The sequence below is a fragment of the Loxodonta africana genome, chromosome 1 (assembly GCF_030014295.1).
Source record: "Loxodonta africana isolate mLoxAfr1 chromosome 1, mLoxAfr1.hap2, whole genome shotgun sequence".
NCBI lineage: Eukaryota > Metazoa > Chordata > Mammalia > Proboscidea > Elephantidae > Loxodonta > Loxodonta africana.
Window position 1 is genome coordinate 115655499 of NC_087342.1, and position 13038 is coordinate 115668536.

Sequence of the window (13038 nt, forward strand, 5' to 3'; positions counted from 1 at the left end):
ACTCAAGTCTTTATCCACCGTGTGTGGTCCTGTGGAAGACAACATGTGCCACGAAAAGAGCGCAATTTAGAGACAGACTACTGCTCAAACCCTGATTTTTGCACTTCTAGTTTTGCAAACCACTTACTGTGGAGTCCACCCTGACTCAAGGCAACCCCCTGTGTGTGTCAGAGTAGAACTGTGCTCCACGGGGTTTTCAATGGCTAATGTATCGGAAGTAAGTTGCAGGCCTTTCTTTCGAGGTGCCTCTGGGGGACTCGAACATCTAGCTTTTTGGTTACCATCAGAGTGCATTAACCATTTGCACTAATTCTGTAACCACCAGCTAATCAACAAAACCTCTCTAAGGCTCAGTTTTCCCATTTATAAAGTGGGGATAATGACATACATCAATCTGCATGGCAGAGAGAGATTAGTGAGTCAGCAAATGTAAAATGATCAACACAATAGATGTTAATATCCTTTTCTACAGGCACTGGGTAAAAGACAGCTTCTTCCCCAAGATCGATTACAATCAAGACTGCGAACAGTTTAAGGGCAACATCTTTGTCTTATTCACCTTTGCACGCCCAATGATTAGCACAATGCCACACACAGAGTTGTTGTTGGTAGGCGCCATTAAGCCAATTTTTGACTTATAGTGACACCATGTGATAAAGTAAGGTTTTCTTGGCTGTAATCTTTATGGAAGCAGATTGCCAGGTCTTTCTCCTGCGTGGGTTCAAAACACCAACCTTTTGATCAGCAGCTGAGCACTTAAGTGTTATACCACCAGGGCTCCTAGGCATAGAGTAGGTGCTCAATAAACGCTTATTTGCTCTGATGAGTAGGGAGTTGTTGAAGGCTCCGCGCTGGTGTCAATGATTGCTGAGTTCCAATTTCCCCTACACCCCCAGCCATGTGATTGGTGGATGATATTTAACCCTTCTCAGCCTTGGTTTGCTTATATACAGAGTGAGGATAATAGGACCATCTCATGGAGTTCAGAGAACTAAATGACAAATAAATGGCAGCCACCACTACATACACTGTCAGTTTGTCATATTGTGGTGGCTTGCTTGTTGCTGTGATGCTAGAAGCTATGCCACCAGTATTTCAAATACCAGCAGGGTCACGCATGGTGGACAGGTTTCAGTGGAGCTTCCAGACTATGACAGACTAGGAAGAAAAAGACCTGCTGATCTACTTCTAAAAAAATTGGCCAGTGAAAATTTTATGAATAGCCACAGAACACTGTCTGGTATAGTACCAGAAGATGAGCTCCACAGGTTGGAGGCAATCAAAATATGACTGGGAAAGAGCTGACTTCTCAAAGTAGAGCTCACCTTAATGATGTAGATGGAGTAAAGCTTTTGGGACTTTCATTTACTGATGTGATGTGACTCAAACTGAGAAGAAATAGCTTCAAACATTCATTAAAATCAGCATATGGGATGTATAAGGCATGAATATAGAAAAAATGGAAGTTAATAGTAAAATGTAATTCTTGAAGATAGATATCCTAAGCATTAGTGAGCTGAAATGGGTTAGTATTGGCCATTTTGAATCAGACAGTCTTATGGTCTACTATGCCAGAAATGACAAATTAAAGAGGAATGGTGTCACATTCATTGTCAAACAGAACATTTCAAGATCTATCCTGAAGTACAACACTATCAGTGATAGGATAATATCCATATACCTACAAGGAATACCAGTTAATCTCAACTATAATGAGATTAATATGAATAATAATATGAAAATTATTCAAATTTTTGCACCAACCACTGAGGCCAAAGATGAGGAAATTGAAGATTTTTACTAACTTTTGCAGTCTGAAACTGATCAAATATGCAGTCAAGACGCACTGATAATTACTGGTGATTGGAATACGAAAGTTGGAAACAAAGAAGAAGGATCAGTAGTTCAAAAATACGGCCTTGGTGATAGAAACAATGCCGGAGATTGCATGACAGAATTTTGCAAGACCAATGACCTATTCATTGAAAATACCTTTTTTCAAAAACATAAAGGGCGACTATGCATGTGGACCTTACCAGATGGAATACACAGCAATCAAATTGACTACACCTGTGGAAAGAGATGATGAAGAAGCTCAACATCATCAGTCAGCACGAAGCCTGGGGCTGACTGTGGAAGAGACCATCAATTGCTCACACGCATGTTCAAGTTGAAGCTAAAGAAAGTTAAAACAAGTCCATGAGAGCCAAAGTATGACCCTGAGTATATCCCAACTGAAATTAGAGACAATCTCAAGAATAGATTTGACAAATTGAACACTAACGACCAAAGACCAGACGAGTTGTGGGATGACACCATGCACATTATGCATGAAGAAAGCAAAAGATCATTAAAAAGACAGCAAAGAAAGAAAAGACCAAAGTGAATGTCAGAAGAGACTCTGAAACTTGCTCTTGAATGTAGAATTGCTAAAGTGAATGGAATAAATGATGAAGTAAAAGAGCTGAATTGATGATTTCAAAGGGCAGCTGGAGAAGACAAAGTAAAATATTATAATGAAATGTGCAAAGAGCTGGAGTTAGAAAAAGAAAAGGGAAGAAAACACTTGGCATTTCTCAAGCTGAAAGAACTGAATAAAAAAGGCAAACCTCGAGTTGCAATACTGAAGGACTCCACGGGCAAAATATTGAAAAACACAGGAAGTATCAAAAGAAGTTGTAAGGAATACACAGAGTCACTGTACCGAAAAGAACTGGTCAACATTCAACCATTTCAGGAGATAGCATATGATCAAGAACTGATGATACTGAAGGAAGAAGTCCAAGCTGCACTGAAGGCATTGGAGAAAAACAAGGCTCCAAGGATCGATGGAATACCAACTGAGATGTTTCAACAGATGCAATGCTGGAAGCACTCACTCATCTATGCCAAGAAATTTGGAAGACAGTTACCTGACCAACTGACCTTAAGAAATTCACATCTATGCCCATTTCAAAGAAAGGTGACTCAATGGAATCTGGAAATTACTGAACGATATCATTAATACCACATACTAGTAAAATTTTGCTGAAGATAATTCAAAAAAGGTTGCAGCAGTATATCAACAGGGAACTGCCAGAAGTTCAAGCCAGATTCAGAAGATGACATGGGTCGAGGGATATCATTGCTGATGTCAGATGGATCTTGGTTGAAAGCAAAAGAGACCAGAAAGATGTTTACCTGTGTTTTATTGACTACACAAAGGCATTCGACTGTGTGGATTATAACAAATTATGTATAACATTACGAAGGATGGGAATTCCAGAACACTTATTTGTGCTCATGTGGAACTGTACATAGACCAAGAGGTAGTTGTTCAAACAGAACAAGGGAATACTGCATGGTAAAGTCAGAAAAGGTATGCATTGGGGTTGTATCTTTCACTACACTTATTCAATCTGTATGCTGAGCAAATAATCTGAGAAGCTGGACTACATGAAGAAGAATGCAGGATTAGGACTGAACGAAGACTCATTAATAACCTATGTTACAAAAATGACAATGCCTTGCTTGTTGAAAGTGACGCGGATTAGAAGCACTTACTGATGAAGATCAAAGACTACAGCCTTCAGTATGGATTACACCTCAACGTAAAGAAAACAAAAATCCTCACAACTGGACCAATAACCAAAATTATGATAAATGGAGAAAAGACTGAAGTTGTCAAGGATTTCATTTTACTTGGATGCATAATCAATGCCCATTGAAAGCAGCAATCAAGAAATCAAACAACGTACTGACTTGGGCAAATCTGCTGCAAAAGACCTCTTTAAAAAGCAAAGATGCCACTTTGAAGACTAAGGTGCACCTGACCCAGGCCATGGTGTTTTCAATCACCTCATATGCATGCAAAAGCTGGATGATGAATAAGGAAGACCGAAGAAGAATTGATGCATTTGAACTAGGGTGTTGGCCAAGAATACTGAATATACCGTGAACTGCCAAAAGAACAAACAAATCTATCTTGGAAGAAGTACAGCCAGAATGCTCCTTAGAACCAAGGATGGCAAGACTTCATCTCACGTACCTTGGACATGTTATCAGGAGGGACCAGTCCCTGGAAAAGGACATCATGCCTGGTAGAGGTTCAGAGAAAAAGAGGAAGGCCCTCAAGGAGCTGGACTGACACAGTGGTGTAACAATGGACTCAAACATAGCAACAATTGACAGCATGGTGTAGGACTGGACAGTTTTCTGTTCTGTTCTTTCTGCAGAGGGTTACCATGAGTTGGGGGCTCCAACTCAAAGGCACCTAAAGACAACAACCACTACATAGGAATCCTTGGGTAGTGAAAACGGTTAACGCACTCAGCTGCTACCTGAAAGACTGGAGGCTCACGTCCACCCAGAGGTGTCCTGGAAGAAACGGAACCTACTTTTGACAAAATTAGCCACTGAAAACCTTATGGAGTACATGGGTTGATACTCATCGGGTTACCATGAATCGGAGTTTACTCAACAGCAACTGAAAGGAGGAAAAAAACATAGACGAAAATAACTTTCATAGAGGACATTAGATTGGGGAATATAATCAAGTGTTAAATTGATCAAATAAACAACATAGAATCAGCTATGAATATTCATTTCAAGCATGTAAAGTTTTTATTGCCAATAAATAATCCTCAAAACAAAGCTATTGCCAACAGGGTAACTAGATAAAGTGGAAAATAGACCATTTCGCCTAAGCCACCCCCAGTCTCCTTTTTTATCTCACCTTCTCAGTTCCTTCTTCCCACCTCGTCTCACCTCAGGACAAATTCCAGATACTTGGAAGATTTGGTGGCAATAAAGCAGGGCAGTGAGAAAGGGCTCTGGATCCTTCACTACTAGGGTTTTGAGGGGCAGGATTGAATTTAAGGAAGAGAAAAGAGAAAGGGAGAAGGCACCTAGTATTTGGTCCTGAGTTCCCAATCACTGAATTCCAGTATAGGAAATATTGATCCCCTCAGCCCTGGGCAGGACTTGGGATCACTAAAGGCATCCAGCCAGTTGTCTTGGGCACCAATAAATTCTGGCAGTTACTCCAGCATGCCATTGGAATATTACTCTTTTCTAAGAGTACCAGAACATGCACAGGGTTAGGAATGCTAAGCGGTGACCCAGCTGCCCAAACAGATTTAAACCATTAAAACAGAGAAGAGATAGAATTGTGACGAGTATCAAAGATGATGTGATTTCAGGGGCAATAAAGAACCCTCTTGCCACCCACCCACAAGCTTCCCTCTCTTCAGTTCTGCAATGTTTAGGCAAAAGACTGAAAGCTGTCCATTTTATAAATCCATTTCAATCAAAGCGCTAATGACTTTCTTATCCTTTTCTCCTTGGAGAAAGTGAGAACTTACAAAAAGCAGCAAAGCTGAGCCCTAGAGTCACAAGGAATTTGATGTAAAAGCGAAAGTCAGTAAAAGGTGGAAGCCTGAAGTCCTAAAAGTAAAGTCCACTATTTTGTCATGGCCCTGGGCTTCTCTTCCCCTGGGTACACATCATACGCTAGCCTCAGAAGGACCCCTAACGAAAATTTTGGGCCAAATTCTTGTGGGCAAGCAGAGCCAGGTGAGATCACTGTTCCCGAAAGGTCAAGGGAGGCTTCATAGAGGAAGTGGTCAGGCTTGCACTCTAAATGAGTGGAAGAATCAGGATGGGCAGGAAGAACAACTAGGGTGTTCTCTTAAGGACATGGTTACTCTCCAAACTCCCACTGAGTTTGCCTCAAGGGTCGCAAATCAGACCATCAGCCCATGTTATAGGTCCAGACATGGCTGTTCCTTCCAGCACTTTGTATAACAGATACTAACTCAAATATCTATCATCCCAAGTGGTGGAAAAATACTGCTGGCTTAATAATAATATTGTTTCTATTTATTGAGCATTTACTATGATCAGGAACTGTGATGAGTGCTTCACATTGTACTTCAAGTTAATCTTTAGAGTAATCCAATAAGGTAGGGTCCTTATTATCCATCTTACAGATGAGAAAACCAAGGCCTCCACCAAGAAAGTGGTGAAGTTGCAGTAAGAGCATGGACACTTAACGTTCCCAGTCTGCAGCACAGGAACCAGTAGTAAAAGCAGGCATTGTGGTTAATAGAAAGAAGAGGGACTAGCAGGAGAGTACAGGGACTAAGGTCACACCACCCCAACCCCATTTCCTTTTAGAACAGAGGCAGGCAAAATGGAGAATCACTTGCCTCCCCTCACTCCATTAAAAGAACAGCTGCCCTGAGCAGATGAATCTGAGGTAGGCATCTGACTGACAGGCCCACGGGGTAGAGTGGCTTTGGTGATCACCTGTTACGTTTGTGTCTGTGATAATGATTTCATCCACATAGAACAGGCCCATGTCCTGAGCCAGAGGAAGGAGGTCTATCCGATGAAGCAGCACTGAGGAGTTTGCTGGAAGAGGCTGTAGATATCCAGAGGGATGCACACAAGTCTCCCAGAGGTTGGTACAGGTGAAGTGCCAGCTGAAAAACAAGTGCCCAGCAGAAATGGGCCTCATGGTGTGCACCAACAGCCCTCTCCCCTTACCGTCCTGCTTCTCAAACCTGGGAGCCTACAAACTATGCGGCCAGGGGCGAGGCCCCATGAACCCCTGCACCTAAACAGTCCTGTGTGCCCCAGGCACAAACATCCCATCCCATCCAAGACAGTTCAGCTCTGCTTTTGATATAACACTTTTTTCACTTGCCATCAAATCAATCCTGACTCTTGGCGACCCTGTGTCTGTCAGAGTAGAACTATGCTCCATAGAGCTCTCAGTGGCTGGTATTTCAGAAGTAGATTGCCAGGCCCTTCTTCAGAGGTGCCTCTGGGTGGACTTGAACCTCCAACCTTTCGCTTAGCAACTGAACATGTTAACCATTTGCACCACCCTTGATGTAACACTAGTGAGTCACATATTAAGTCAAGCATTCATTCATGATCCTCAATGTCAGCGGCACTTTCGAATTACAATACAATTGTGTGTCTTAAGCAAATTATATGTTAAGGCTCTAACCACAGAGAAGACAGATACTCCAGGACATTACTGGATTCATTTGGGTTTAAACCACTTACAAAAGCCTTAAGACACATGTGGAAAGAGCACTGAATCAAGGGCTAGATTGTATTCCAGGCTCTGTTGTTCACTCACTGAGTGAACTTTAGTGAATCACATATTCCCTGGGCCCCAATTTTTCTCATCTACAGTGTCAAGGAATATTTTCTAAGGTCTCTCCCAAATACAATGTTCTATGTTCCTATTCCTATGAGAAATGCCAGGCTTCATCTAGGAATTAGTATATTATTTTAAGAACTAAGAGGGGCCCTGGTGGCACAGTGGATAAGAGTCTGCCATTGAACCAAAAGGTGAGCAATTTGAATCCACTAGCCACTCCCTGGAAGCCCTATGGAGCAGTTCTACTTTGTCTATAGGGTTGCTATGAGTCAGAATTGACTCGATGGCAACAGGTTTGGTTTTGGTTTGAATAAAGACAAAACAAAACAAACAAACAAAATATTTGCTGTGGAGTCAATTGTGACTCGTGGTGACCCCACATGTGTCAGAGTAAAACTGTGATCCATAGGGTTTTCATGGCTGTGACCTTTTGGAAGCAGATTGGCAAGATGCCTTTGGGTGAATTTGAACCTCCAACCTTTTAGTTAACAGTCGAGCGCATTAACCATATACACTACTCAGGTACTCCCTTCTTAACAACTAACTGCTGTTAAATCTAATTTCTTTGTCTAGTAAAATGTGTTCAAAATCACAGGTTAGTACCGAGAACCAAATATAAGAGACTGTTAGGACCTCAGGTGGACCTTTGTCCCCACAGAGCTAAAATCCCAGCTGACTGCATTCCTACCACAGCCCACCACAGATTAGCTACCTCTCAGGCCTGGTCTCCACGGGACTCCAGTCACAGGTAATGTTCTTTACGATGCTTTGAAGGTCACTTGTGAAGGTCAGGATCATCTTCAGGATGCCATTCATGAAGCCTTTGTGTGCAAAGCACAGCTACAGACACCAAATAAATCCTTCAGTTCTCTTAGTGCAAGAAGTAGCCATGCAATCAATACGTTGTCAAGGATAACCCACATCCCTAGAACCTTACCACATGTTATAAGAAACAAAGGGCCCAGTTCCTGCCTTCCTAGAGCTTACCAGCTGGAAAGGCAAATAGTTTTTATTAAATTGTTGTTTGTTCAACACAGCGTTATTAAATACCTAGTACTGTGCTTAAAATGAAGATTTGAATGAAAAGACTCTATGCCTAGTGTCTCACTTAGAAAATACCTGTTCTTATGCAATTGCCTGTACAACTTTGAGCAAGACCCTTAACTTCTCTGACCCCCAGTTTCTCAACACTCACTCCCAGGCATCGCTGGTCTCTAAGTTACATGCAAAATTGTTTGACATAGGAAGACTTTAAAGCAGTATTTTCCAATCTTGGCACTGTTGGCATTTGGGGCCAAATAATTCTTTGCTGTGGGGGCTGTCCTGAACATTGTAGGATATTTAGTGGTATCTCCGGCCTCTACCAACTAGACAATAGTACCCCCATACCCAGTTCAGTTGTAACAACCAAAAATGTCTCTAGACATTGTCAAATGTCCCCTGAAGGGCAAAATTGCCCTGGTTTAGAACTGCTGATCAAGAGTGAGGGCTGGAAGGTGGGTGGTGACCTGACGTGAACCACTTAGTCCTGGATTCCACTGCAGCCCAGCTAGAAAAGGGCTTGTAACTCTTGCCATGAGCTCAGCAACCCCAGCAAGTCTCACTCACTTTGGTTCCCCAAGGGCAAGTGAGCAGCATCTACTTTTTGAAGGGCAGCAGAGCTACTCAACCAAAGGGTCTAAGATGTGCTCAAGAGATACGTCAGCAAATCCATCAATAATAACAATAACCAGGCCTTCTCACTTTGCAAACACTTTACTAGATTATCTCGTTTAATCTTCACCACAATCCTGAAAGGTAGAACACATGGTTACCCATTTTACAGATGAGTAAACTAAGGCATAGTGAGAGCACGCAAGATGGTGAGTCAGGATTCAAACCCAGATAGTCTGACCACAGAGCCTGAACTTTTATACCTGGAGAACAAAGAAAATACTGAAGCATATATAAATTTCTATAGGTGTCACAGCTAATACAGAGGTCTTGCCATGTAACAAGTCACCAGTGGGGAATAGGACTCTCAGTTAGGTACACACCTGAAAGAGAAGAGGCCCAGCACCTCAGCGTGAAACCCGTTAGGCAAACCACAGCAATCACTACTTTGCGCTTCTGTTTTTTCAGTCTCAAATGCAGAGAAACAGTACTCATCCTTCCCTGCCCACCTTGCCTGGAAGCATGAGGACCGCTACTTACATGTGCGTACTGGTCTAGCTGATAGCCCTTCTGGCCAGCGCGGGGTGTCAGGACAAGGTGTCGAGGCTGATGGAGGCTGAACCTTCCACAGAAGGGCTCTGTTGCACTGGTGTGGTCCCCATCAGAGCTGGAACCTTGTGGGCCTGGATGCAGTCCACATAAGGTAGAACACGGTTTAAAAGCAAAGACCAGGAGGAAGACAAGCATGGATATAAAACAAGAAAGAGCTTCCCAACATGTGCAGGGAATGAGTTACAAGTTCACCTTGACATTGGCCCCTCACAGCCATTGGGGGAGCTGGGCAGGGTTTGAGCTGGCTAGCACCCCCAGCAGGAAAGCTTGAGCCATGAGAAACCCATCGTCTGCCCATGGGCACTGAGAATTTATTATCATTTCTGTATATACTATGACCTGAAAAACTGTTTAGAAACAAAGAAAGAAGGAATACTGACTGGAATTTAGTTCACCTTAGTAGTATGAAAACACACACACACATACACACACACCCCCTCACATTTTAAGAATTTGTTAAGACTACTCTCTTATGCAACGATTTCTTCAAATGAGATACAAATCTGAATTGAACAAGATTTGTACAGTTCTGCTGTTTGCAAACAGCACAATGGGAAGTATTTGGGTAGTACTTTGCTCTCAGGGTGATGCAAATGGTTAAGTGCTTGGCTACAAACCGAAATGTTGGGTGTTCAAGGTCACCCACAGGCACCTCAGAAAAAACGCCTGATGATTTACTTCCGAAAAGTCAGCCACTGAAAACCCTACAGAGCACAGTTCTAAGCTGACATTCATGGAGTCGTCATGAGTTGGGTTCAACTTGACAGCGACTGGACTGGTTGCTCCACCTGACAGATGAGGAGGAATGCCTTTTCTTTCTATTGATGTCCACACCAAGCGCCTCCCTCCCAAGCACCAAGCCACTCCCTTGGCCACTCACTCAGTAGCCAAATCCAGTTTCCATAGCTTCATTTGACTCTGCTGGCACCTTGGAAGGGAAATGAGTATTGTTCCCATTTTACAGAAAAAGAAGATAATCGTGAGAAAGAGGGTCAGAATTTTTCAAACCAGGGGCAGCACCTTGTTCAAATCCAAGCCGGAGAAGGATGTTAGCTGAAAGTGGTTCCAGTTTGCATTTTACTGCAAGTAACTCCTCTATGGCTGTTTGAATCTATTCAACAGAAAAAAAAAAAAAAACCGCAAGTTCATACTGTCGGCATAAAGACCACCTGTAGTTCTCCCACCTCCCCCCATTATCTGAAGAAGTTTCCCACCTGATGGGCTGTGGCATTTGCAGGGATTGGCTGGCTAGAGACATTGCCCCAAGTAAGGAAGAAGTTCCCTCTGCCAGACACATTCAGCATCTAAAAATCCAAGAAGAGCAGGACTAGATCACATGCGTTAAGTAAACCCAGAGAAGCAGTCTCAGAACATGGGGCATACTTTCTCACCTTGGTCTTTCCATTTTATTATAATTTCCATTTTTTAACTCACCATCATCTAGAAACTGCTGAAGAACACAAGTTCCAATGAGAGCTTTTCTTGAAATAATACCCATGTCTGTGTCCCTACTCCTCCCCCCTGCCTTTACTTCAGAGTGTGAGACTTAAATGTTGCCATTGAACGCCAGACTTTCAGCTTTGCTTCCAATACGTTACCTGTTGGGCACATTGCACTTTGCTATGGTGTTTAACGCCTTTACAGCTTTTAATCTCTCATATCACTTATTATTTTCTACTTCGTTTTCTGGTTCTTGGTGTATATATCTGACTTTTAGACTGTAAGTTATAGGTGGCAAAGTTTATGTTGATACATCCTTGTCCACCAAAAAGTGCACAATAAAAAGTACACCAAAATTGTTCAACAAAAATATGAGCAGCAACAGAGAGAATCAAAGGTCTTGACCTTTACAAAGTAAGCTTAGAAAAGACAGTACATGGGCAGGTAGGACCTGAATAGGTGAAAAAGCTATGGAGTTGCATGGGAGGGGGGCACGTTTATGTATTTGTGTGCATGTTTTGCCTGTGTGTGTTTGTGTTTGTGTGTGCGTTTGCCTGTGTGTGTGTTTGGAGGACCTCATCCTATACTGGGGGAAAAGTTTCCAAAGAAGACTTACCTGGAAGTTAAATTCCTAAAACTAATTCAGTGAGTAAGATAATCTCAACAGTAAGACTTTGCATTTTTTAGAGTGTCTTCACAACTCCATCAGATAGATATCCTGTGCCTTAGATGGCAGATCCGTAATTACAACTCAGGTCTCCTGGCTCCCAGCCAGTGATCCTTATATTAGGCTAAGACTGTTTTCCTCCCTGAGTTCAGCCCCAGTACCTAGCCCCACGCATGGGATGGGGAAGAGACACAGACCTGTATTTCAGGAAGCCTCTGAGCATGGGCTCGGATCTGGTGCTTCTCCCGGAGGTAGGTGCTGACCACATCAGGATTCAGCCAGGTGTTGTGAATCTGGACACCAATTCTCATCCCCCTGCTGGGAGCAATCCCATGATGCTCTGCTTCCAGGTAGTACCTGACTCCACCTAATAGCTCCAATTTGGGGGTCTTCCGGTGCCAGGTCCCTTCATTCCCATTCTGCTCCCAGGAGTCAAACCAGTCAGCAGTACCAACCCTGATGGAGGCCACTTCCACCTATATCCAAATAAGCAGAGCAGGATCAATACTCTGAAGCTTCTGGGCATCTCTTTCTCAAACAGGAAATGTCTGGACAGCCACTAACAAGGGATTTTTGGCCTTCTCCACAGTGGAACCTTCTCTCAAGGGGACCAGAATGACTGGTCTGCCTTGTCCAACATGTTGTTGTTGTTGCTGGGTGCCATCGAGGTGATTTCAACTGATAGCAACCCCATGTGACAGAGTAGAACTGCCACATAGGGTTTTCTAGGCTGTAATCTTTGGTGCAGAGCACTGGAGACTCAGTGGTTAGGAGCTGTGGCGGCTAACCAAAAAGTCAGCAGTTCAAATTCACCCTATGGATGTTTGGTGGTTCAAACTCACCAGCCACTCTGTGAAAGAAAGATGTGGCAGTCTACTTCCATAAAGATTTACAGCCTTGGAAATCCTATGGGGCAGTTCTACTCTGTCCCATAGGGTTGCTATGAATCAGAATCAGCTTGACGGCAGTGGGTTTGGTTTTATTCTTTATAGAAGCAGATTGCCAGATCTTTCTCCCATGGAGCCATTGGGTGGATTCAAACCACCAACTTTTCAGTTAACAGCCAAGCGCTTCACCATTGTGCCACCAGGGCTCCCTTCCAACATGTTAGCCCAGTTGAAAATGGGTCTGTGGTTGTGTGTATGCTTCTCCACCCCTCATTCTCTCTCTCAATTGGTAAATACTCAAACAAGACTCGATGGTACATATTCAGAGTAGAAATAACTAACATAAAACTCTAGGTTTATATGATGCTGTGCATAAAGTAGTATTAAAATATTTGAGAGCTGTAGAATATTTTACCACGACAAAAATCTAGAACATTTTTCTTACCAACTAGCAAAGCAATTTCATAGAAGCATACTAATAATCTGAGAAAAAAATATTGTGGTTCTTTGTAAATATCCCTAGTAAATTTTTACTGCTTGCTAAATGTACATTTTCTTATCCTTCAAACTTGATGAGGATATTGCAATGTAAGACTAGCTGCCTCCCTACCCAAACTTAGTGG

At 42.7% G+C, this 13038-nt stretch overlaps 1 protein-coding gene across 1 annotated transcript in view; it reads right to left on the minus strand.

The window, feature by feature from the left end:
• The window catches only part of PKHD1 (PKHD1 ciliary IPT domain containing fibrocystin/polyductin), a 595384-nt gene that overhangs the window by 538803 nt on the left and 43543 nt on the right, over window positions 1-13038 (minus strand). The window contains exons 15-20 of the mRNA XM_003404439.3: window positions 11726-12004; window positions 10636-10725; window positions 10442-10532; window positions 9350-9492; window positions 7869-7996; window positions 6289-6464 (exon numbers count right to left, since the gene is read on the minus strand). Coding sequence (XP_003404487.2) covers window positions 6289-6464; window positions 7869-7996; window positions 9350-9492; window positions 10442-10532; window positions 10636-10725; window positions 11726-12004 — 907 coding nt within the window. The remainder of the gene's footprint in view (window positions 1-6288; window positions 6465-7868; window positions 7997-9349; window positions 9493-10441; window positions 10533-10635; window positions 10726-11725; window positions 12005-13038) is intronic.